This window comes from Oryza glaberrima, chromosome 2 (assembly GCF_000147395.1).
Source record: "Oryza glaberrima chromosome 2, OglaRS2, whole genome shotgun sequence".
Taxonomy (NCBI): Eukaryota; Viridiplantae; Streptophyta; class Magnoliopsida; order Poales; family Poaceae; genus Oryza; species Oryza glaberrima.
In genome coordinates this window covers 12,581,428-12,604,997 of record NC_068327.1, presented here as the reverse complement: position 1 = coordinate 12,604,997, position 23,570 = coordinate 12,581,428, and the positions used below count along the sequence as shown (strand labels likewise).

General features: G+C 41.6%; 1 protein-coding gene across 2 annotated transcripts; it reads left to right on the top strand.

Moving 5' to 3' along the window:
• The first annotated feature begins 14,978 nt into the window (after nt 1–14,978).
• Nucleotides 14,979–23,319, top strand: LOC127764035 (ABC transporter B family member 9-like). Of its 2 annotated transcripts, XM_052288847.1 has the most exons (12): nt 14,979–15,369; nt 16,514–16,568; nt 17,328–17,503; nt 18,140–18,361; nt 18,462–18,700; nt 18,813–19,338; nt 19,478–19,751; nt 19,865–20,546; nt 20,631–20,859; nt 20,941–21,207; nt 21,290–21,553; nt 22,413–23,319. In XM_052288847.1, the coding sequence occupies exons 1-12, from the start codon at nt 15,118–15,120 to the stop codon at nt 23,055–23,057; spliced, it is 3,831 nt and encodes a 1,276-aa protein (XP_052144807.1). In that variant the 5' UTR covers nt 14,979–15,117; the 3' UTR covers nt 23,058–23,319. The 2 variants fall into 2 exon arrangements, with proteins under 2 accessions (XP_052144807.1, XP_052144806.1); XM_052288846.1 differs by having other exon boundaries at nt 19,865–20,859.
• Nucleotides 23,320–23,570: the final 251 nt, after the last annotated feature.

The following is a 23,570-nucleotide window of genomic DNA, read 5'->3' as shown; positions in this document are numbered from 1 at the left end:
AGACCGGATCGCCGATCTCCAAGACTCCAACTTTGAACTGAACGGTTCATCAAAAGGTAAATACAATCTTTGTCTAACTTACTTATGCTGCCATCCATGTGATATCAACCAACAAGAAGCAATACAGTGCAAGCTGCCAAGATATCCGAGCTGGAAAAGCGGATCCAAGCTCTGGAGAAAGATAAGGCCGAATTGGCAAGACAAAGGGACTCGGCTCTGAAAGATGTCGAAGGTTCTGGTAACTAATCCTTCAAAAACCACTCTCATCTTCATGCCTAGTCATTGATGTAGACTTATTCGTGTAGACCGCAAGATCAAATCCCAAGCTCAATTCGACGTCCTAGTTAACAAAATCAAGAAGCTTGACGGAGCCAGAGATGAAGTCACCAATGCCGCTACACCACTCGTCCAAGCCATGTTCTTCAATAACAATGGTCCGAGTGCATTTGATGCTTCCGAAATCTTCGACAAGCTGAGAATTGCTCCGGATACATATTTTAAGAATATCAAGGAAGCTGGAAGTATGGGAGCGAGCTTGGCGTTGGCAATGACCAAGTCCTTGTACCCAAAGATTGACATTGACGCCGTTGATGGCTTTGCAGACGGGACAAGCGAAGAAGCCGCTCTCGACCTCATCAACGATGCGCAAAAAGCTGCCGATAAGATAGCCGTTGATGTACTTGAGAGATTCCAGGACAACAACCTCCGGCCGACTGGATCTAATAATTCTGATGATGAAAAGACTAATACTGATTGATGTTGTATTATAACAATGATGATGATGATGAATGGAGGCACAATTTGTACAATACTGATGAATTTATGCTGTGCTTGATATTTCAAACTTAGCTCCTGATTTCTTAAAAGCTTTTGTTAAACCTTATTAAGCCTAAAACCCGCAAAAGTTGTTAAAAACTTTCAGTCCTCATTGACTAAGCCAAAAAATCAAACAAGGCAATGATAAATCAAGTAAGCAAATTGAATTGATAAAAATCACACTCCATTATTATTATAGTAGCCCCCAACTGATAACTTCAAAAAAGAACTTGATGTTAGCAGTCAAAGAGGGAAATACAAAAGTAATGCCTAAGCATAAAAACGACGAAGATGTTCAATATTCCAAGAGTTATCGATATGGGCACCGTCTTCACGCTTGAGTCGGTAAGAACCTGGCCGAGTGACTTCGGAAATTATGAACGGTCCTTCCCACAAGGGAGATAACTTGTGCCGATCCCGTGTAGTCTGAATTTTTCTCAGAACCAGGTCGCCGACTAAAAAAGCTCGTGATCTAACATTATGATTGTGATAACGGCGCATCCCTTGCAAGTACCGAGCCGACTGAATTAAGGCTGCTTCACGGGCTTCTTCCAGTCGGTTGAGGTCATCTACTCGGTCTTCTCCATAGCGCTCCTCGCTAAAGTTACGAAATCGTAGAGATTCAAATTCCACCTCACTTGGCAACATTGCTTCCGCTCCATAGACCAGGAAAAACGGTGACTGGCCCGTAGCCCGACTGGGAGTGGTGCGTAGGGACCAAAGTACGGACGACAGCTGTTCTACCCACTTGCCGGCATATTGATGCAGTCGGTCGAAAACTCGCGCTTTTATTCCTTGAAGTACCATACCATTGGCACGTTCAACTTGTCCATTACTCATGGGGTGCGCTACGGAGGTGTAACAAATTTTGATGTCGAAGTCCTCACAGAAATCTTTAAATACTCCGTCTGTGAATTGAGTGCCGTTATCAGTGATGATCCGATTGGGTACCTCGAACCGGTGCACAATGTTGATGAAGAAATCTCTAGCTTTATCTGCCGTGATTGTAATGACCGGTTTAGCTTCGATCCACTTGGAGAATTTGTCAACGGCTACAAAAAGATGAGTATAACCACCGATAGCCTTTTTAAACGGGCCAACCATGTCGAGCCCCCAAACCGCGAACAGCCAAGACAACGGGATGGTTTGCAACTCCTGAGCCAGTAGATGAGTTTGTCGGGCAAAAAATTGACAACCCTCACATGTTCGCACAATTTTGTCGGCGTCGGACACAGCTGTGGGCCAAAAAAAACCCTGCCGATAAGCCTTGCCAACGATGGTTTGTGCAGCAGCGTGATTGCCACAGATGCCTAAATGTATGTCCTTTAGCAATTGTCTTCCCTCCTCCAAAGACACACAGCGTTGCAGGATTCCCGATGGACTTTTCTTGTACAGCTCGGTCTCATGAATGACAGAGTCTGCTGCGCCTAGAGATGATCTTGGGGTAGACCTCGGCCGAGTTCGGGATACCGAACGGGGCGGAGATCTGGCCTCTTCCCGACTGGTTTGAATCCGAGTCGAGGAGAGAAATCTTGCCGAAGTCATTGGTGATGAAGTCGAGGCTGCCGAATCGGAACGCCTGCCCGGGAGGGAAGACGAAGTCGTCGATGCCGGAAATGAAACCCATCGCACTAGTCGGCGAAGAACTTGACGCTACCCCTACCTGGCGCGCCAACTGTCGAAACAAGATTTCGGCAATACTAAAAGGGGGTGGCTATCAAGCTAGAAAAGTGGATGGGTTTAGAGACAAGGAATGTTATACAGGTTCAGGCCTTCTTAATCAAGAAGTAATACCCTACTCCTGTCCGGGGATTGATCCACCGAGGGTATTATTGATCGTATGATCTGGGTGAAAATCGTGCCCCTAGAGGCACCCGGACCTCTCCTTATATAGGGGAAGTGGTCCGTATTACAAAATACAGTCCATATCCCTAACGGAATATGTAGTTACAGATAAAATACAATCGTAACCGACTAGGATCTCAGGTATTTCCTTGACATACAAGTTTGGAATTTAACCCGAGTCCCTCTAAAGATATTCTATCTACACATGGCACCCCATGCCCAGTCGGACTATACATGCCATGTAGGTATGGGGTATCCATAATCTCCACAGCTATCTAAATTTTAAAACTCCCTCATAGTAAAAAGTGGCTAATCTGAATTTTGGACATAGTAAAGAATTAAGGGCTATCTGAATTAAGGGCATAGTAAAGAAGCAACTATATGCAATTTCGTAAAGAAAACATACTGAGCTTAGCATCTTTATGGAGACCTTTTAACGCATCAACTCTTGAAAGAGAAAAAAAAGACATTACTAGGAATGTTTAGTTCCAAAAATACCCTGCATTAAAAAAAAGTTCCATAAGCATCTGGCTGCAGATTCTTAACATGATTTAAACTGTGCAAAGGAGAATTGTATTAAAATTGGCAGCAACACAAATTAATACACCTCACTAATATACCAGTATCAAGTTACTTTAAATGCTCGCCGTGATACAATTCAGACTTTTTTAAACAGAAAAAACTGTGTGGAGTGCACAGTGCTTTCTCATTTTAATTTCAGATGTGAAATCTAAGAAAGACTATCACTCATTGTCAACCACAGTTCATTAATAACAGAAAATTGAGCACAGGACCAGTTAGAATCTGTAATCTTGTACCCAAATTAAAACAGTGCCAAATAGCTAAAGTAGCTCCAAGTGTCCCAATCAATTGAGACTGCAAAACTTTTAGTAAAATGAAGGTGCATAATAAACATAACTGCCTTTTCTGTCCTCTATAATTTATAACCAGAAAATATAGTGTAAGCCACCATCACACTTAGCTAAACGGTATAGGTGAACTTCACAGCAATTTCAACAGAAATGCCCATGTGAAACATTAATGGAGCTCAGCTGGTCATCAATAGAAATTTCAGACATTACACAGTAAAATATTTTAAGCACCTAAATCTGCGAAAATTAGGCAAACGTCCTTCTATTTCAGTTTTTTATCCTGAACTTTATTTCCGGAGAGTTAGACAATGAGGCAAACTTTCATTATTTTAACCTCATCCCGATGCAAATGAAGGTACAAAATCATTCATTTGTTGAATTGTAGACTGCAGTGCTCACTTTTCATCAATATTATGCAAAGAATATCTTACTAACAGAAATGCTATCGTGAACTATTCCAAAACATGCATAAAACAAACATGGCTATAAGCCACGTCCGTTACCAAGCAAAGAAGACAATATTAAGCAGAACATTTCATTTTACCTCTGATGTCTCATAGATCATCTTGTTGTGAGGCATCATCATATTTCTTGAGCACCTGGTGGCTGGTATACAGTGGCATCATCAATTTTGTCAAGAACTTGGAAAATATGGTAATGATAACACCATGCATGGTATAGCCCCTTAGGCATAACAAACGCCATTATCTGATCGAACTGGAAGATGTCGATCAAAAACCTTTTGGGACAGCAGTAGAATGCAATTCCATCATTGATCTACTCTATTTCTGTTGCTGAAAGTAAGCCAAATATGCCCAGGTCTACACAAACAAAAATTCACAATGTAAAGAACGACATGAATTTTATTCAAATGATGACCATTATTACAGATATCTTGACCGTACTCTTGTAGAGCTCCCAAAACAGATATCTTGAGTTGTGTACAGACCGGATAAAAAATGTGAAGTATAAATATATATGTACATATATGTTTTGGAAGTAACATGTGCATCTGAAAATATGAAGCGCTAATCATCTGGGCCAATTACTCCGTCAAGTCCTGGAACATATCGAATGTTAAAATTATCAAGCGAATATATTGAGTTACTGACTAATGAGTAAAGTCGTATGCAAAGCATCAAAATGCAGAGTATATGCTATACCTATATGCCACAGGAAGAGTAGACCATTGCTTGCACCCGTAGCAAGAGCTCAAGAAGCAGCAAGTATCACTGGCACCATCTCTGGATTGGAAGTAGCAAGGAACTAAACGGCAATCCTCTTGATTGGAAGTAGTTGGTGCCTATCAACAAAGATATGCAGACTTTAGGTGAATTTAATGTTATGACTTCCAAGAACAAAGTGTGCAGATAAATGAACTTAATAGTTTAAGCACTGATTATTGATCTGCAGTTGCCATTATTTCAGGGGAAAAAGGATCCACAGAACAAATTTAAGTGGATTTAAAACTTAAGCTCTCAGGCAAGTCAAAGTGACCCAGTCATAGAGGAGCAATAGTTATCATATACATGCACATGCACCAACAAACTTGAAACCAAAACGAAATCAAGAACAATGTGGATCCCACACAAAACACATAAAAAAACTGAAACTTCTATCCCTGGCACAGTATATATTCATTTTTATGCACTATTTTATCTTTATTTCAGTCACTTTTGAACAGATGCATAATAGCCATTGATAAGTTAATATTAGGACGATTCATAGATTCTGTTATCGTGATCCCGTATAATGCAGCTGATCCCTAATTATGAAGTGTCGTCACGTTGATCCAATGCAAAAAGAAAAAAAAAAGAAAAAGAATAGAACATAACGATCAGGTCTGATAAATGTATCACGGCGATGTCAGCCTACGATTTGCAAGGACTAAACAAAGAGACTAAACAAAATTACAAGGAGGGGTAGAAAGGTGCTCACCGAGGTGGAACTCGTGACTGCATTGCACAATCATCTGGAAGACCAATATGTAGAAAGGTATACTACTCTCTTCCATTTAATGTAAACCACTTTCTTCCATGAAGACCGGATATAAGCTAAGGTTCCGATGGCAATCCATGCAGAAACTAAAGGAAAAAAAGATAAATCAACAGATGTATTTTGTTTTGAAATAATGAGGCATTCATCAGCTGCAAAGATATTAAGAAATTAGCTCTAAAAATTGCACAATCATCAATAGGTTTCGTAGGGAATTACATGATGATGAAATAAAAACTCATTCAACTGCATGACTGTCTAGCCTGAACTGAATTTTCGCCTCAACTTTTTGTCCCCAGAAAAACCCTAAAGGCAAACCCCACAAAAAAAAACCTCCTAAAAGCCCGCACACCAGATGAACAAAAGCCTAATGTGGATCCCAATTCTGCACCAAATCAACCCAACAATGTAACAAAAAATAAGCCAAGGAGATGAAAGGCACAAGAGCCAAAACCTCACCGTTGGCAACGACGTGGAAGGCGGCGGCGGCGCGTGCAAGAGGAAGAGGGAGGCGTCGCGTCTGCGACCTGCGGGGTCGGGGGCGTGCGCGGAGAGAGGATGGGAGGGTGAGGGGGGATCCATGGCGGTTGGAGTGAGGGGCACCAGCGGCGTCGATCTGGAGACGGGATTTGACGGCGGCGCGATGGAGGGGCGTCGACGGCGTCACGCGCGATGGCGGGGCGGCGGAATCGATGGCAGCCGAGTCACGCGCGATGGCGGGGCGGCGGAATTCGATGGCGGTGGTGGCGACGAGGACTTCACGCGACGACGATGGAGGGGCGGCGCGGGAGAGGAGAGAAATCGTGTATGGGGAATTGGCGACGCGCGGGTGGGGCGACGTCGGGTGAGTGCGAGAGAGAGAGAGAGAGGAGAGAAGAGCGAGAGAGAGAGAGGCGGGTGGATGCGGCGTGATTTTGGGAGTGAGGGGGTGTGAGAAGGGGAGGCGGGAGAGACGTGGGGCAACAGGAGCGGTTGGATTCGATGATTTCTATCCGTTAGATTTGATGAATGAAGTATAAAGGATGTAAGAGGTAGTTGGTGAATTATAAGGTAGAAGAAATAATATCCTACTCCTATCCGGGGATTGATCCGCCGAGTGTATTATTGATTGTATGATCTGGGAGAAAATTGTGCCCCAAGAGGCACCCGGACCCCTCCTTATATAGGGGAAGGGGTCCGTATTACAAAGTACAGTCCATATCCCTAACGGAATAGGTAGTTACAGATATGATACAATCGTAATCGACTAGGATCCCGGGTATTTCCTTGACATACAAGTTTGGAATTTAACCCGGGTCCCTTTAAAGATATTCTACCTATACATGGCACTCCATACCCGGTCGGATATACATGTCGTGTAGGTATGGGGTATCCATAATCTCCACGGGGAGTCACCGGAATGGCCGGAATCGACGATGGAGCTCAGCGGCCGGATCCGGAGATGAAGAAGTTGACGACGATCTCCGTCCTTGGTGCGTCAATCTTGAAGGTCTTTGAGGGCTTTTGGCCGTGATGGCGAGCCGATGATGGTAGCGCAACGGTTTGGCTTGAGGTGGTCCCGTCCGTCCTACACGATGGGGCGCTCCCGGGCGTCGTCGGCACGGCGGCGTTCCCGGAGATTTGCTACACAAATTGAACCGCAGTTAAAAGGAATGGAAACGGCATGGAAGAGGGATGACGGAACGCGGAAAGGATGGAGACGACCATGGCTCCATGGCGATGGCAACGGCAGGAAAACTTGCTGGCGCCGATGGAGTCATGGAGATGCCTCCGTTCCCGGCGAATCAAGGATGGATTGTATTGGCTCTTCCGTGAAATGAGAAGAGGGCGTAAAGAAGGAAGACGGTGGTCGGCGACGAAATGGAGGAGAGGGCGGCTCAGCGGTGCTCCGACGCGGGGAGTCTGCGTGTCTCGCGCGTGCTACGCGCTGGGGTGTCGTGGGCGGGGGCGCGGGGCTGATCAGTGGGTCCCACATTGCCCTGTGACAGTGGTGAAGTTCCAACTTTGACCCCAAGTTTAATTACTTGCCCTTGTTATATTAATACAGTGGTCAACAGTAAATTTGTAGTATAACCCTTACTCTATGCTTTGGACCAAGTTTCACATAAAAATCATTTTGGTCAAATTTTGGGATAGTGCCAAAGGCTGTGTTCGGTGCTATGGATTCTCAACCACTCTCCCTCGTTTTTCGTGCGCACGCTTTTCAAACTATTAAACGGTGCATTTTTTACAAAAAGTTTCTATACGAAAGTTGTTTAAAAAATCAAATTAATTCATTTTTTAAAAAAATTAGCTAATACTTAATTAATCGCGCGCTAATGGACAGCCATGTTTTCTGTGTGGAAGAGATGGGTTCCCAACCCCAAGTTACCAACACAGCTAAAATAGGCTCCAGAGAATCTGTAATTTTCAGAGTTTGTTGTTTTAGATGATTTATTATTGAGGTACAAAGCTTAGTGAGAAAATTAAGTCAAAATTACAGTGTGTTGTGCATGTTGGATAGTACTCATGTGAATTTTGTTCCATGATTTTATATTGCACCAATTAGTTTTAGAAATTCACCAAACCTATGTTTATATACTTGTTCCTATTGAGTAAATACAAATAAATGATTGTAAAAGTTATATTTGAGTTATACTAGAAAAACTCCCCAGGCGTTGCAACGGGTAAAGGCTATTTTAATTTTATTATTGTTATACATTTTATTTAAGGTGAAATCTACTACGAGAACTAGTTTGGATATATATATATATATATTTAGAAAATCATGAGCTGCAATTTGGAGTGCAGTCATGTCAAGTTAGCATGCGAGTTTTTTTTAAAGAGATTTTTTATACGATTCCTTTTGTATTTACAAAAGCAAACAAACATAAAAACCGACTTAAATACGGATATATATTTCCAAAAACGAACAAACTTAAAAACCGACTCATGCCCAGATGACATACCAAAGTACCAGCAAAAACATCTTCAATTTTTATAATAGTAGAGATTTGACCTGTGTTGATGTTTTCAGGATTGACTTTTAATTCACCATGCACATATCATAAATTATTTGTGTGTATTTAATAATTATGTTATGAAAACTATACCTTTAAGTGACACACTTTAGAGTAAAATGAAATTCAAATGAGTTAATGTGTTTATGGAATTTTATAAGCAGGGCATGTCTTTATATGAATGTTACAAAATTAGTTTTTACGAATTTGGACCTAGGTCATATTGTAGTATTTTTAAGTTGTATAATTTAAATAATGATTTTCCAATAGCTAACACAAATATCTTTTAAAATAAATTAGTTGCCTAAATTTTTAATTAACATCCATGAGACCTAGTATGCTATGCATGTAAGATCCAAAAACACAAAAAGACTCAAGCCATAACAATGCACTATGTATATGCAAGTCTATATTATGTTTTCTATTTCATTTTGAATTAGCAATGGAGAAAGTTTTATTTTATTCGCAAGTTTTTCTTATGTGTACAAGTTAGACTAGTCTCATCTAGGTCTTTAGATAGAAAATTTTAGAATTTCCATTTAGGAAAATTGTTTTCAAATATTTTAGGTGCAAAAAACTGAAATTCTAATTTTTGGGTATGCTACAAAAGCAAAAACAACGGCAAAGAGCTCCCCTTTTTTTCAATTGTGACACAGTTTAAATGAGCTTGAATCAAAATTTTATTAGCATATGCAATAACATGGTGTTTCTCACTTTAAGCCTGGCCGGGAACAATTCTAAAAGCATGATCTATAGCATTGCACATGGTTTCAAACGATAGCTTCCAATCAATGGGTTGAATGATTGGCGCTAAGATGATGAGAGCTTCTTTCAGTATGTTTAAATGGTAATGAGCACTCATCAATAAATAAGTTAAAGGGGTCATCCTTAGCTAAGAGACAAGTTAGGGGTCTAGCAACCAAAGAGAAATCTTTAATAAAGCGTCGATAGAACCCTGCATGACCTAAGAATCTATGGACTCCTTTCATTTTTTATCATTTTATTATTTTTCTAAAAAAACTATTTTCAACCAATTTCTTATACTCAAACAATGTTGAATTAAAATTACCTCAACATAACACACGAGGGTTTTGTGCAACTTTGCCAATGCCTTGGGTTATCTCCAATTTGAATCAGCTTAAAGACTTATAACATTTATACAACCAAGATCTATACCAGCACTAACTCTAAGGTTTATTAAGCAAACTCGACACCATGTCTAATTTGATTAAAGAAGACTTTGTAACCTAAGCACTATGCTTAATTTAAACAACCTATGAATGGACTTTGTGTATTCATTCAAACCAAAGAATACGATAATAGATTAAAAAAAAGCATGATCAAGTCATATTCAAATGGAGATAAACATGAGTATTTGAATCGTGAACTTCGGGTACCTCTCGGTAGGGTTTTGTTTAATGCCAAAAGCATGACATTTCAAACCATTTTTTTCAAAACAAAAAGTTTTTTCAGCAAGGCAAAATACAAGAACAAACATCATCTCTAAACCAAAGTGGAATTTTGGGATAAATGGAACTTCTTATGAGATACGTACCAACCTCCCCACACTTGGATTTTTTGCGTTGCAAGACACCAAAAATCAAGTGTGCGGTGCTCCAGCCTCCTTCAGAACTTGTTCCATCATCAAAAGCATGGAGGTGCTACAATTGACGTATCTCCCGCGTTCTTGGGCATCGCATGACCATCATTCTTTTTAATCTTAACCTGAAATGGTTAGTGACCAAAAAAAAAACTCGAGGGCAAACTTATCCTAAAAACATATTCTTGTTTCTATTAATGAAGGTAAATGATAGTACGTGCTACCTCCTGTAGTGCTTTGATTATGGTCGAAAGCTCGACCATGGGGAATCTTTACGTTGCAGCCACCATTGGTGATGTAGTCCCTAGCTTCACCATCAATTGTTGATTCATCGTTGAAGTTGTAGCTACAAGGTTAGTGCCATAGGTGCAACCCGAAATTTGCAATGTTTATGATAAACAAATGCATCTACAACCAACCTTTTAAACATTTTTTCGGTGAGGACCTTAAGGTGGTTCAACGTGCTCGTGGCACAAAATGTGGCAGACTCTGAAGATACCTTAAGAGAGCAAGGTTCTTGATATTCAAGAAAGAAGCTTTCATGCTTATCTAAATAGCCCTTCCTATCGAATTCTAGAGTCAGCTCCTTTAGTTCTTCCATGGCCCAGGACTTCTCCCTCCAAAGAGAATTAGCAGGAAAGATCATGATCGACTTTTGACTGTCATTGATAACACCATACTGTGTGGGCCAGAGGGAAGAGGTTTAAACTTGATCAAGGGTGATGACAATCGTTCCGTCTCATTTCCCGATTCGTCCTCTTCTTGGGTGAAAAGCTTTTTGCCCTTAAACAAAACATGATTGGGTGATGCGAACAAACATACAACATCACATTCTCAATCAGGTTATGCTCGGGATGGAGCTTTGCCATTGGATTTTCTGAGCAAGAGGCAGGGCTGGTGAAAGCGGCTTCCCCAATCTTTTCATCGAGGCTCCCTTGAGAAGTACCTTTTTCGGTGAAGTTCTTCTAACGAGTAACCTATGAGAAGATCGAAATCAAGGACTGAGAAGATGTGGAAATCTAGGTGAACCTCGGTTTTGTCTATGTTGATTGGCACATCCCTTGCAATCCCACGACTTTCGAAGATGGATCCTGAGGGGCTCTTGAAGAGTTTGTCAGTTGGGGCTAGAGGCAAGCCGCCCGGGAGAATGTTTGCGAGGAATTTATACATGATACTAGCCTCGACAGTGGGATTGTGAAGGGCTTCTACGGCAACTCCCCTTAAAGAATAAGGAATGGATGTGGAGGGCGAGATAATCTAAATTGCTTCGGAAGAGCATCCACCTTCCTTCTACCATTCTGTCTTCGAGGTTTCGTTGAGAAAAAGTTCCTTCAAAGGATCAGGAGGAGGACGTGTCGTAGGCTTCTTGTGCTAGAAGAAATTCGAGGTGTTTTGTGGTTTTCATATAGATTATCCTAGAATATAAAAGGAAACTCCAAAGGTTGAATTTCTTCTTCCTCCGGTGTCCGTGGTTTGGGTGAGGATTCAACTGTCAGATCTTTGGATATGGGGGATGTATGCTCTGATTCGACGGTTGATGGTTCCTCTTGTGTATCTTCGATTTTCGGGATGGTTTTGCAATGAACGAAAGAGGTGTTCTCCAGGATACGACCCAAGAGTTTCCTTCCTTCTAACGTAATTTTGTGTGCGAATGAACCTTCGGCGGAAGTATCGAGATACATAGCAGACTCCTTGTCTAAATCCAAGCAGATAGTGTTGTAACAACATATGATCAGGTAGAGACAAGTCTGGGCTGGCCTGAGTTTACAAGGAGAACAGAGCCCAGGCTGCACTAATGAATTCCTTCTCATTTTGTTGGAAGCTGAGCCCCTCTGTACGTAGAGAGACTACATGGGCTAACCGGAAGAAAGTCAGGCAAAACCTGCTTTTTAATTCCTCCCATTCACCATGCAATTTTCTCACGGTATGGGGGTACCATTGCTTCGTCCCTCTATAAGACAGAAGGGAAACAATTTCCACTTTAAGGTATCTTGCGTCATGCTCGTGATTGTCAAACATGAACACAAGTGCTCGAACTCTTGCAAATAATGGTAGGGATTTTCGCTTTCGCGCTCTGGGAAGGATTGTTCCCGAACCATGGCTATAAAGCCAGGACGAACTTCATAGCTAGATGAACAAATTGCTTTTGAAGGAGGTAACTCACAAAACTCACCCTTTGGAGCAGAAAGGTTTTGAATAGATATATGCTCCATGGTAGGTAAGAAGAGAAGGGAATACAGAAAAGATATGAGGATGAACCAAGTTCAAAGATGATGCGCCAGAAGCGCTTGTTGGTATTTGTTACGGTCACAGAAAAATCTGCAAGCGCACGGATACCATTGTAGCACCTCACCTTAGAGTATTCCAAGGGTATCGAATCACAGGGTATAATCTAAGATCAGGATTCAACTAAGGAAAACAACTAAATGGTACGCTTAGAATAGAAAGGATTCCTATGGGTTAATTATCTTAATTAAGTTAAGGTACAACTCTATCAGTTGCTTCAGGCACCAGCTCTCCCCTGGTCTGCCAAGCTAAGTTCGGCATATAGCTCTATGTACCGAAACATGGATGAATATGAAGGACAGACAGAGTTGTCACTACATGCCGTCTACCTCACTTTCCATGGAGTACACAACAAACGAAGGTAACTTCTAACCTAGACACCACATCTACGTTATCAGTTACTACTCTAGCCTCGACCAAGAACTTCCTTCTTTATCCAGAGTCTTAGTACTAGAGCACTCAGTATAAATACTAAGCGATGAACCTACAATGCCGAGAAGCTATCTTACAAGAAAAGTAAATACCCTAAGGAAATCTCGAATACTTACTTTATTGAAGAAAGCATTTGCCGAGGTACAAGTCGGAGGAGAGAGTGACGACAACTCTGGCACTCCTCTGGGACTCCACTAGAGAGAGTGCCAACATCTCCAGAACTCCCCGGAGAGAAGTCGGACAACTGGGGCAATCCTTCCGATTTATTCCGAAGCTTCCCCTCACTCTCTACCTATTTTCTAACTCAACTAGAGAGTAACCTAAATATCAAAGTGAGTTGTACTCCACTTGAGTTTTATGTTTGAGAGTGAGAGCTTCTCTCTTCCTTATTTACTATTGTAATGAAGGTTTAAAGGTCGGTTAAGCCTGGGAACCACCGGGAACCATGCATAACCGCCATTGGGGAGTCATCAGGAACCTACATGTGAAACAGATGGCAAGGAGAGCCAAGGTCAATTCAGCCGACCTTGTGGTTCGGCCGAACTTCTGACCCACCTCCCGGCCGCTCCTCCGGCTAGGAGACTGCCTGGTGGACCCCAAATATGTTGTACCTTGGTTGGGCTCAATTCTAGGTGATTTTGATTGACATGTGGGGCCTCCAATCCGCGTAAACATGTTGTACCTTGGAGGTGTTTTTTGTCGCATGGTGGGTGGTTTTCTTCCATAATTCACCAGCATGCAAATATTCACCAAGGCTTGTGGAAATGGTTAGTAATAACCATTACCTCTAAGTTCCGTACTTCATTTTATATTCTTTCATTTGCTTTGCTGCAGGAATTGATTTTCGGATTTGGTACTTAAGGACCCTCAACAACCGTGGGGAGAAGAGGCCCAGCACATGCCATTCACTTTCCTACCATGGGGAGTGACCAGTATCTTGACGAAAACCGAATGCATATGGAAACGAAATGCACAAACAGTAATCGGGCTTCGACAATGGCGACGCACCAAAATTTCGGTATAAACATCTTCAATTTTTATAATAGTTGGGATCGGGATATAAAGTTAGTTCAAAATCGATGGCTAAAACTAAAGTTGGATTGAATCCTTATCGTACACTAAAAATTTGTGATCTAAGGAGTAATTTTTAAAAGATAAAATTGTATTAGCATACATGAACTTGTCAGTGGGTGTAGCATAGTGTATGAACTTGTAAAAATGTTTGTTTTGATACGCAAACTTGTTTGGTGTGTGCGAGCTCAGGCCAAAATAGCACGGTAAGGTTAATCTCGTAGATATTGTTGTTGATTTGATTGCTATGTAAACCCGTATGTAAGAAGGATATCGCCTAGACAAACATTTATTCAGCAAAACATAGAATAAGACATAATAATTACATAAAGAAAGAAATAGAAAATCAAGTAATAATAAATGGGTAGCAACAAATAAAGATAAAACAGAAACCAAGTTCATATTGCCCTCACCTGAAAAGTTTATGCACTGTTGATGTATAATTTATTCAATTCATTGTAATGTAGAATTTATTGAAACCTACACCTCTGAATACCTACCAATATGGGGATGAGGACGGGAAAAATGAGGCAAATGACAGCTAAACACGCACGAGCAAAGGAAGACGTAAACCTGTAAATAACTGGATGAGGAATTGAGGATAGTGGATAGAGATGTGGCAAATGTAACTTATGACGGGGACGAGGATAAGGAGGCAAACGGCATACCGTATAATGAAAGACAGTGGAGTGTATATGTATACAGATATAGTATTTGCTATATGTCTAGTGTTTTTGCTACTCCCTGCTCATCATAGTCATGGCCCTCGTACCGTCATTGCTAAAATTGGAAAAAGGCTAGAGCCACCAGCTGTTACTTTACACGGATGCGTCCTCGATGCGTCATGCACGGATGAACCCGTTCAAAATCGGGGCCAATGTTGTTGTCCCTACAAGCGAGCTCCGACCACCACCTCATCGGCGCAAAACAACCCCCCGACCCGGCTCATTGCTACGCGTACACGCAGTTGCGTACACGAGAGGGGAACGGAGGAGGACGAACGACATCGGCTTAGAAAAACCCCCCACCGAGAGCCCCAGGGGGCAGTACTAGGCACACGCCCATGCACCACCACCTCGTTCCAGGTCTCGCGCCGCAGCACACCAACAACCCTGGGCCGCCGCGAGGCGAGGCGTGAGGAGGTGGTGGAGTGGTGGTGGTGGTGAAGCGGGGACGACCGATCGGTGTACCGCGGCGGTAGATGGCCGGAGGAGGGGGAGGCGGCGGCGATGGGGGTGGGGGTGCGGGTGCGGGCGGCGGCGGCGCGAAGAGGGTGCCGATGCGGCGGCTGTTCACGTTCGCGGACCGGCTGGACGCGGCGCTGATGGCGGTGGGGGGAGTGGCGGCCGTGGCGAACGGGGTGGCGATGCCGTTCCTCGCGTTCCTCATCGGCGAGCTCGTCGACGCGTTCGGCGCCGCCGACCGCGCCCACGTCGTGCACGTCGTCTCCAAGGTTTCCGCGCGCGACCTCTCTCTCTCTCTCTCTCTCTCTCTCTCTCTCTCTCTTCTTGTGCGCATTTTGTCCAATCGCTTTACTTCCTTTGGGGCATCGATCGATTCCATTCGCATTCAAGAGTTTGATTCTTGTTCTTGGGCCACTAGTTTCTGGGGTTTTTCTTTTCTTCCTTTCAAGAGGGTTTATTAAGGGTTTTGGAATAAGAACATTCCTTCTGCAAGTATTCGGGAATCGGGATTTGATAAACGGAGAAACCAAACTAGCGGGTGGGACTCGACGAACCAACTGAAAGTTCTCTTGATGGATCGCCAGCCTATCACAGATTCGTGATTATTTTCCTTCCAAGTTCCCGTTCTCTTTTTTTTTCTCTCCATGTTTCCATTAATCTGTCGAAAATGCACCGTTGGATGCTATTTTACCAAATCTGTTCTTAATCACAGCATTTATGAGAATTTGTCGTGCAAGGCCTGAATATGAATTATGCTTGCAACGATTTGTTCCAAACTGGTATGGAGCTTAGGACTTAGGAGGTGCCTTTGCCACGCATGCCTACAAATTCGAGCCGATTCGTACACTCGGGAATTTGCACAAAGTTTAGATACACGCAACGTAGCAAGTTTTCTAGGAGTACAAAGTTTGTTGAAGATTAATTCAGTGAGTTAATTTCTTCAAATCGTTAGACTAATTTCTTCTAACGTGTTTATTTAAGATGGTAGTACTACATTATGGTGAAATTGGTTTAAGTTTCTGTGCGATCTACTTCATATGTAAGAGAAAACGAGTTCCCCACCAAAACAAGCATTACTGTTGGGATAATTTGTTTTCGGTTAAAACGGTTAATTAATGATTCTCCAAAGGATGTACAAGAGGAATTGCCTGATACAGTACAAGTATTTGTGCAGATGCTTTTGTTTTTTTCCAAGCATGTTATGTTGTAAAGTTGTAATTACGTGTTGCCTAATGCTGTCTGAAACTCACAGGCATTATAATTGTAGTTTTATACATTTCTGTTTCTGATCTTTAACTAAGATGTTCAATATGCAGGAATAGTTTCATTTAATTTCTTTGACCAGCTGCTGCCTTGGTGCTTTATTTGCTTTATCCTTTTAACCTTTTTAGTTTCTATATTGTCCATTTTCAGATTTCTCTCAGATTTACATATGTGGCAATTGGCTCTGGAATAGCAGGATTTCTTCGTAAGTTTCGAGAATATTATATCTTTCTTAAAAGTATTATTGTATAACAATATCTATTCTGGTAGAGAATAAAGACTTCCTGAGATAAAGCTATTTGCTTAACTCTAGTATATTTCCTTAGTAGCATTGTTGATGAATAATTCTTTGATACCTTTACTCACGAATATTTCTTCCTTTTCTATAAAGAATGTGGACTCATGTAGTCCTGTTCAGGTGACTTCTTAGGAACTGTTGAAATTTAGAACAAATTATAGAGTCATATTTAGTAGGGACGCATCTTAGATGTGCTTGGATTATCAGCATTTGTCTCAATGCTAGCAACTAATTCTCTAGACATTCTCAAGTTAATTTTGGAAAAAAAGTGAGGGTAGAATTTCCGTTGCTGTTGAGGGTGTAGGAAAGCCTGCCCAGTCATAATAGCTCTAGTTAAACTTCTGCTTGTCCAATTTGCATTTTAAAGGATGTGCATTTGTTTGCTTCATATGTATTTGGTTTTCACCTGAATTTGAGGTGAATAATGGCTAATACTCTTGGAAACTGCATGGTATAGGTATGAGATCAGAAGTCAAGAATGCACAACAGAGACATTACAAAACTTAATTGTTCTACTAAATCCATGTAACAGTGAACATAGACAGTCATTATTCTGTAATATATTTGAAATGATATAAACAGCAGATGTTTTCTTATGTAATGTAATATCCTATTTCCGCTTTAAAGTTTATTTTTACTAGACTGCATTTAACTGTGTACCTGCAGAGGTGTCATGCTGGATGGTGACTGGTGAAAGGCAAGCTGCACGCATCCGTGGGCTGTACCTTGAGGCGATACTTAGACAAGATATTACATTCTTTGATTTGGAGACATCAACCGGAGAAGTTACTGAAAGGATGTCTAGCGACACAGTGTTGATCCAAGATGCCATTGGAGAAAAAGTGAGATAACTCATACTCCCTCTATTCCAAAATATAAGGCACAACTATTTTTCTTAGATGTTTCATAAGCATGCATGCATCCATGCAATTAACTAGCACATCTTTTTCACTAAATTATTATTTTTTTAACTCTTTCACTCTCAAAATCTCTAATTCTATTGGGTGTATGCATTGTATTTATTAGGATGATTCAAACAATGAGGTGATAATAATTATTTCTTGGTCTTTGGGTTAAGGGTGGTTATGCCTTATATTTTGGAATGGAGGGAGTATTCATTTCTCTACATATTAATTATCAGCTCTGTGAAGTGCCCCATCCCGGTGGTATTTCTTTTTTCATGCTATGTGAACACCTTAAGTTTTCGGTTTTACCTCCTTAGAACATATCATGCAGCAAGTTCATAGTTAAGCCAGTCTATGGTTCTGGCAATCATTCATATGGCCTGGATCTCTGAAGGTCAAAGATGATCTCCTGCCTGTGTAATGCACATCCATTAATTATGGTTTTAATTTATATAGATTGGTTTTACTATATGAAATTGACTGACTGAAGTTGACTGATTCTATATGATGCATAAAACCGCTATATTGTGAATCTATTGTTTGACAGATTTCAAATTTTATCCATTTATGAAGGTGGGTAAGTTTCTCCAACTGCTATCAACATTTCTTGGTGGATTCATAATAGCATTTGCAAGAGGCTGGCTTCTGTCCCTAGTTATGTTGTCAAGTATCCCTCCTGTTGCACTTGCTGCTGCAGCCATGTCAATTGCCATATCAAAGCTAGCAAACCGTTCCCAGCTGGCCTATGCTGAAGCAGGGAAGCTGGTTGAGCAGACAATAGGATCAATTAGAACTGTAATATCCTAAACCTTCTTAAGAAATTCAACATTTTTTATTATCCTTTTTTCCTAAACCTTTTCAGATCCTTCTAATTTTTCGTTGTGAAAATTTACAGGTGGTATCTTTCACTGGTGAGAGGAGAGCAACTGACAAATACAATGAATTCTTAAAAATATCATATAGATCAGCTGTTCACCAGGGCGCGGCTATGGGACTCGGAATTGGTTCAGTTATGTTTATTGTTTTCTGTAGCTATGGGTTAGCGGTATGGTACGGTGCAAAGCTGATTATTGAAAAGGGTTATACTGGGGGATATATCATTAATGTATTGATGGCCATCATGAGTGGTGCAATGTTAGTATCTTGATTTGCATGACAACAATTCTTTGAATACACAAAAATATGAACTTCAATGACTTCTGTATTCTCAGTACAGCTCCTTTTTTATTTTACAACTTTTTTGTAGGGCACTTGGTCAGAGTTCTCCATGCTTAAATGCTTTTGCATCTGGACAGATTGCGGCTTACAAAATGTTTGCAACAATCGATAGGGAACCTGAGATTGATGCCAGTGATAGGAGTGGCCTTGTATTGGAGAATTTTGTTGGAGATGTTGAGTTCAAAGATGTCCATTTCAGTTACCCTGCAAGGCCTGAGCAACTGATCTTCACTGGCTTCTCAATTAGCATTCCAAGTGGCATGACAATGGCATTGGTTGGTGAAAGTGGAAGCGGGAAATCTACTGTGATTAGTTTGGTCGAAAGGTTCTATGACCCACAATCAGGTGAAGTTCTTTTGGATGGTGTTAATATGAAATTGCTAAATCTTAGCAGGATAAGACAGAAAATAGGGCTTGTCAGCCAAGAGCCTATTCTTTTCACAACTACCATCAGAGAAAATATAGAGTATGGAAAGAAAGATGCATCAGAGGAAGAAATCAGGAGAGCAATTGTCCTTGCCAATGCTGCGAAGTTCATCGATAAGCTACCAAATGTACACTCATCTATTCAAACAACCCCTCTCTTTCTGCCCTTTTAGCTTTGACTTATGGATTCTGCGATCTCTTTTTAGCATTTATTTCATCTTAATTTGGGGCCCATGAATCATGATCATAAGTGATAACTATTTTCAGGGACTAGATACAATGGTTGGTGAGCATGGCACACAGCTATCTGGTGGACAGAAACAAAGAATTGCAATTGCAAGAGCAATTTTGAAGGACCCTAGGATACTACTTCTTGATGAAGCTACAAGCGCCCTTGATGCTGAATCTGAGCATGTAGTTCAGGATGCACTCAATAATATCATGGTTAACAGGACCACCATAATTGTAGCCCATCGCCTGAGCACAGTGAGAAATGCTGATACAATATCTGTGCTACATCGTGGACAACTTGTGGAACAAGGTAACAGAGATCTTTGTCACTTTTCTTCAAAACTCTTGCCATACAAATTCAGCAAGTTTTCAATTTCGATTTATAGATCAAAATCAAGCTCAAAAATAATGTTTGCTAAACAGGACCTCATGCTGAGTTGATAAAAGATTCCAATGGAGCATACTATCAACTTTTACAGCTTCAAGAGGTAAACGCGAGAAGGAATGGAACTTATGAACTTGACCCCAATAGGCTATCTGATGTTGCAAACAGACTATCTGATGTTGCAAACAGACTATCTGATGCTGCGAACAGACTATCTGATGCTGGAAATTTTGTAAGTCGACATAGCATTAGAAAGCTATCCTTTGAGAGATCTATGAGCAGACATTCGTCACTGGGTGGAAGCAGAAGGAATTCACAGACATATGCATTGACTGAAGATGAAATCGAAGGGTGTGATGACACGAAGTCTGGCAAGAATGTACTTAGGCGCTTACTACACCTTCATAAGCCTGAAACTGCAATCCTTCTGTTAGGATGCATTGCCGCCTCCGCCAATGGAGCTATACTTCCAGTGTTTGGCCTGTTGCTTTCAAGTGCCATCAACGCATTCTATGAACCACCACACAAACTGCGAAAAGATTCAGTGTTCTGGGCAGAAATATACGTGATCTTGGGTGTTGTATCCATCTTTATCATACCAGTGCAACACACTTTGTTCAACATGGCAGGTGGGAAGCTTATCGAGCGTATACGTGCCTTATCATTTAGTCGGGTTGTTTACCAGGATATTGGATGGTTTGATGACCCTCTGAACAGCAGGTATTATCATTTGGTATATTGCCATTATACAATTGCCATTTCCTTTCCATTACCTAATTTTTCTGCATTACTGGAATTACTCAGTGGCGCAATAGGTGCTAGGCTATCCGCAGATGCCGCATCCGTCAAAAGCATTGCTGGAGATGTTTTATCATTGATCGTTCAAAGTATAAGCACTGCTCTTGTCGGCATTGTAATAGCTATGATTGCAAACTGGAAGCTAGCATTCATAGTCTTGTGCTTCGTTCCCTGTGTATTTGCGCAGAGTTATGCTCAATCAAGGTTAATGAGGGGATTTGGTGCTGATGCAAAGGTATACATATAGTCCTTTTTTTCATTGCAATAAAATAATTATGCTGTTTCTTTGCTGAAAACCTGTGATATTTTCCTGCAGGAAATGTATGAACAAGCGAGCACAATTGCTAGTGATGCCATCAGTAACATTAGAACTGTCACTTCATTCTGTGTAGGAGAGAAGATAATTGAAAGCTACCGAAATAAATGCAAAGGTCCTGTGAAGAAAGGAGTCCGTCAGGGAGCTATAAGTGGTGTGGGTTATGGATTCTCATTTGCCTTGCTCTTCTGCTTTTATGCTGTATCGTTTTATGTCGGAGCACGCTTTGTACACAATGGAACAGCTGACGTTGGGGAAGTTTTTAAGGTTAAAACTCAAGAAACTGATAGATGCATATTTCTGCAATTTTTCCTCTATTCATCCTTTTTGCTGCTTATTGAAAATGCAGGTCTTCTTTGCTTTAACAATGATGGCTGTTGGAGTTTCACAATCGAGTTCTCTTGCTCGGGATTTTAGCAAAGTGCAAGATGCGGCAGCCTCCATTTTTAAGATTATAGATAGGAAATCCAAGATAGATGCAAGCTCAGATGATGGAATGGCTCCAGAGAAAATTGAGGGGAATATAGAGTTTCAGCATGTGAGCTTCAAGTATCCAGCTCGAACTGACGTGCAGATCTTCACAAATTTGTGCTTGAGGATCCCATCTGGCAAGGTACATGTGGTTCTCATGGTAAAGCAATTTGTTCACAGTTCTTTATTCTCATAATTACCATCAATTTGCTCCTAATTTCATCTTAATAACTCTATAATGTTGAAACCATTGCTACAGAACTGAGGCAAGGTAACAATTGTTCCCTCCATTCTTTAATAAATGGCACTTTTGACTAAATCATTTGTTTCAAAATATTTGTCGCAAGTACCCTTTTCCCATGGTGAAATTCCAAATTTTCCCTTGATCCCCCGAAACTATAGTGGTGGGCCCAACAATCTTCCACAGATATTTTTTGGGTGCGTGCTTCGGTTTGTTCTGAAATTTGAATGAATAGCCTGCCATTTTGTTCAGTGCTTGCTTGGGTTTGTTGTACACGTGGCCTATCCTATACAGTGCATCCTAGGAGCATTTTTGTCACAATTTTTCAATATAACTGATGCCTTATTCTCTGTGTGTGGGTAAAAAGAAGTGCACCACAAGTTACAATTTAGAATATAGAACAAGCTGAATCTTAATAGCTCGTCGAAATGTTACTAGAATCTGAACTGAAAATGAAATCCATTCAATATAACTGATGCCTTGTTCTCTGTTCGTGGATGAAAGTATCAAATGTTGAGAAACAGAGGGAATAACAACTTAACAAGTAACCTGAATAGCTGCACAGTAGCTTCACAGAACAGTTGAATTATATTCTTCAACAAAAGTAAACAAAGAAGTGCACCACAAGCTGAATTTTAATAGTTGTCGAAATGTTACTAGAATCTGAACTGAAAATGAAATCCATTCAATACTGAATTTTCTTTTTTGTGAAGATACTGAAATTGTTTCTGAGGATGACAAGTTTGATCTTCTGTTGCAGACTGTTGCGCTTGTTGGTGAAAGCGGAAGCGGTAAATCAACAGTGGTAGCCTTGCTAGAGAGGTTCTATGACCCTGACTCTGGCGCCATCTTTCTAGACGGCATGGACCTTAAGACCCTCAAGCTCACCTGGCTCAGGCAGCAGATAGGGCTAGTGGGCCAAGAACCGGTTCTCTTCAACGGCACCATCAGAGCAAACATCGCCTACGGCAAGCAGGATCAGGTGTCCGAGGAGGAGATCGTCGCTGTCGCTGAGGCCGCCAACGCCCACCGCTTCATCTCCTCGCTCCCGCACGGGTACGACACCAGCGTCGGCGAGCGTGGCGTGCAGCTCTCCGGCGGGCAGAAGCAGCGGATCGCCATCGCGCGGGCGATCCTCAAGGACCCCAAGGTGTTGCTCCTGGACGAGGCGACGAGCGCGCTGGACTCTGAGTCGGAGCGCATCGTGCAGGAGGCTCTGGACAGGGTGATGGTCGGGCGGACAACGGTGATCGTGGCGCACCGGCTGTCGACCATCACCGGCGCCGACAAGATCGCCGTCATCAAGAACGGCGTCGTTGCCGAGGAAGGCCGGCACGGGCGGCTGCTGCGCTTGCCCGGTGGAGCTTATGCGTCCCTTGTTGCCTTGCAGTCTAGCAGTTCGTGATTCGTGAACTGATATGCATACTGCTAGCTATTGCTTCCTAGGACGAGTTTTCTTTCCGAAATTTTATTGACATTCCACGCCGTAGTCTAATCCAAAAACAAAATGACCACGTTGTTCTTTTAGTTATAAAGAGGGTCTTCAGCATGTTTAAAATGTTACGGAAGTATGCCAATATGGTGTTCTATAATCTAGACCCGTGTCATGATGTTACAGGCCCTTCTTTCATGACATGATTTAATTTTTTTTTACTTTGCATTTTCCTGATGAAGCCTTATCTTATAAGAAAAAAAAAAGAAACTTGTGTTTGTTCCTTTTTGTGTTAGTTGCTTGGGCTTTCTTTCTTTGGTCGTGCAGATGCTGATTCTGGAGGCATTATGGTTTATTTGGCCGGGCTATTGCAAATACGTACTCAGAACAAACAAGCCATTAGCAGAAAAGTACTTGCAAATACCAGATGCGCAGAAGTGTTGACAATTCGAAATCATCTCTTGCAGCGTTCCTGCCGATTACAAA

What these genes read in the sequence shown, in the direction of transcription:
- LOC127764035 (XM_052288846.1), top strand. Translation starts at nt 15,118, where the DNA reads ATGGCCGGAGGAGGGGGAGGCGGCGGCGATGGGGGTGGGGGTGCGGGT. An exon ending in CAATAGGATCAATTAGAACT is followed by an intron (nt 18,362 to 18,461) that starts GTAATATCCTAA and finishes GAAAATTTACAG; the next exon opens with GTGGTATCTTTCACTGGTGA. An exon ending in TGGACAACTTGTGGAACAAG is followed by an intron (nt 19,752 to 19,864) that starts GTAACAGAGATC and finishes TTTGCTAAACAG; the next exon opens with GACCTCATGCTGAGTTGATA.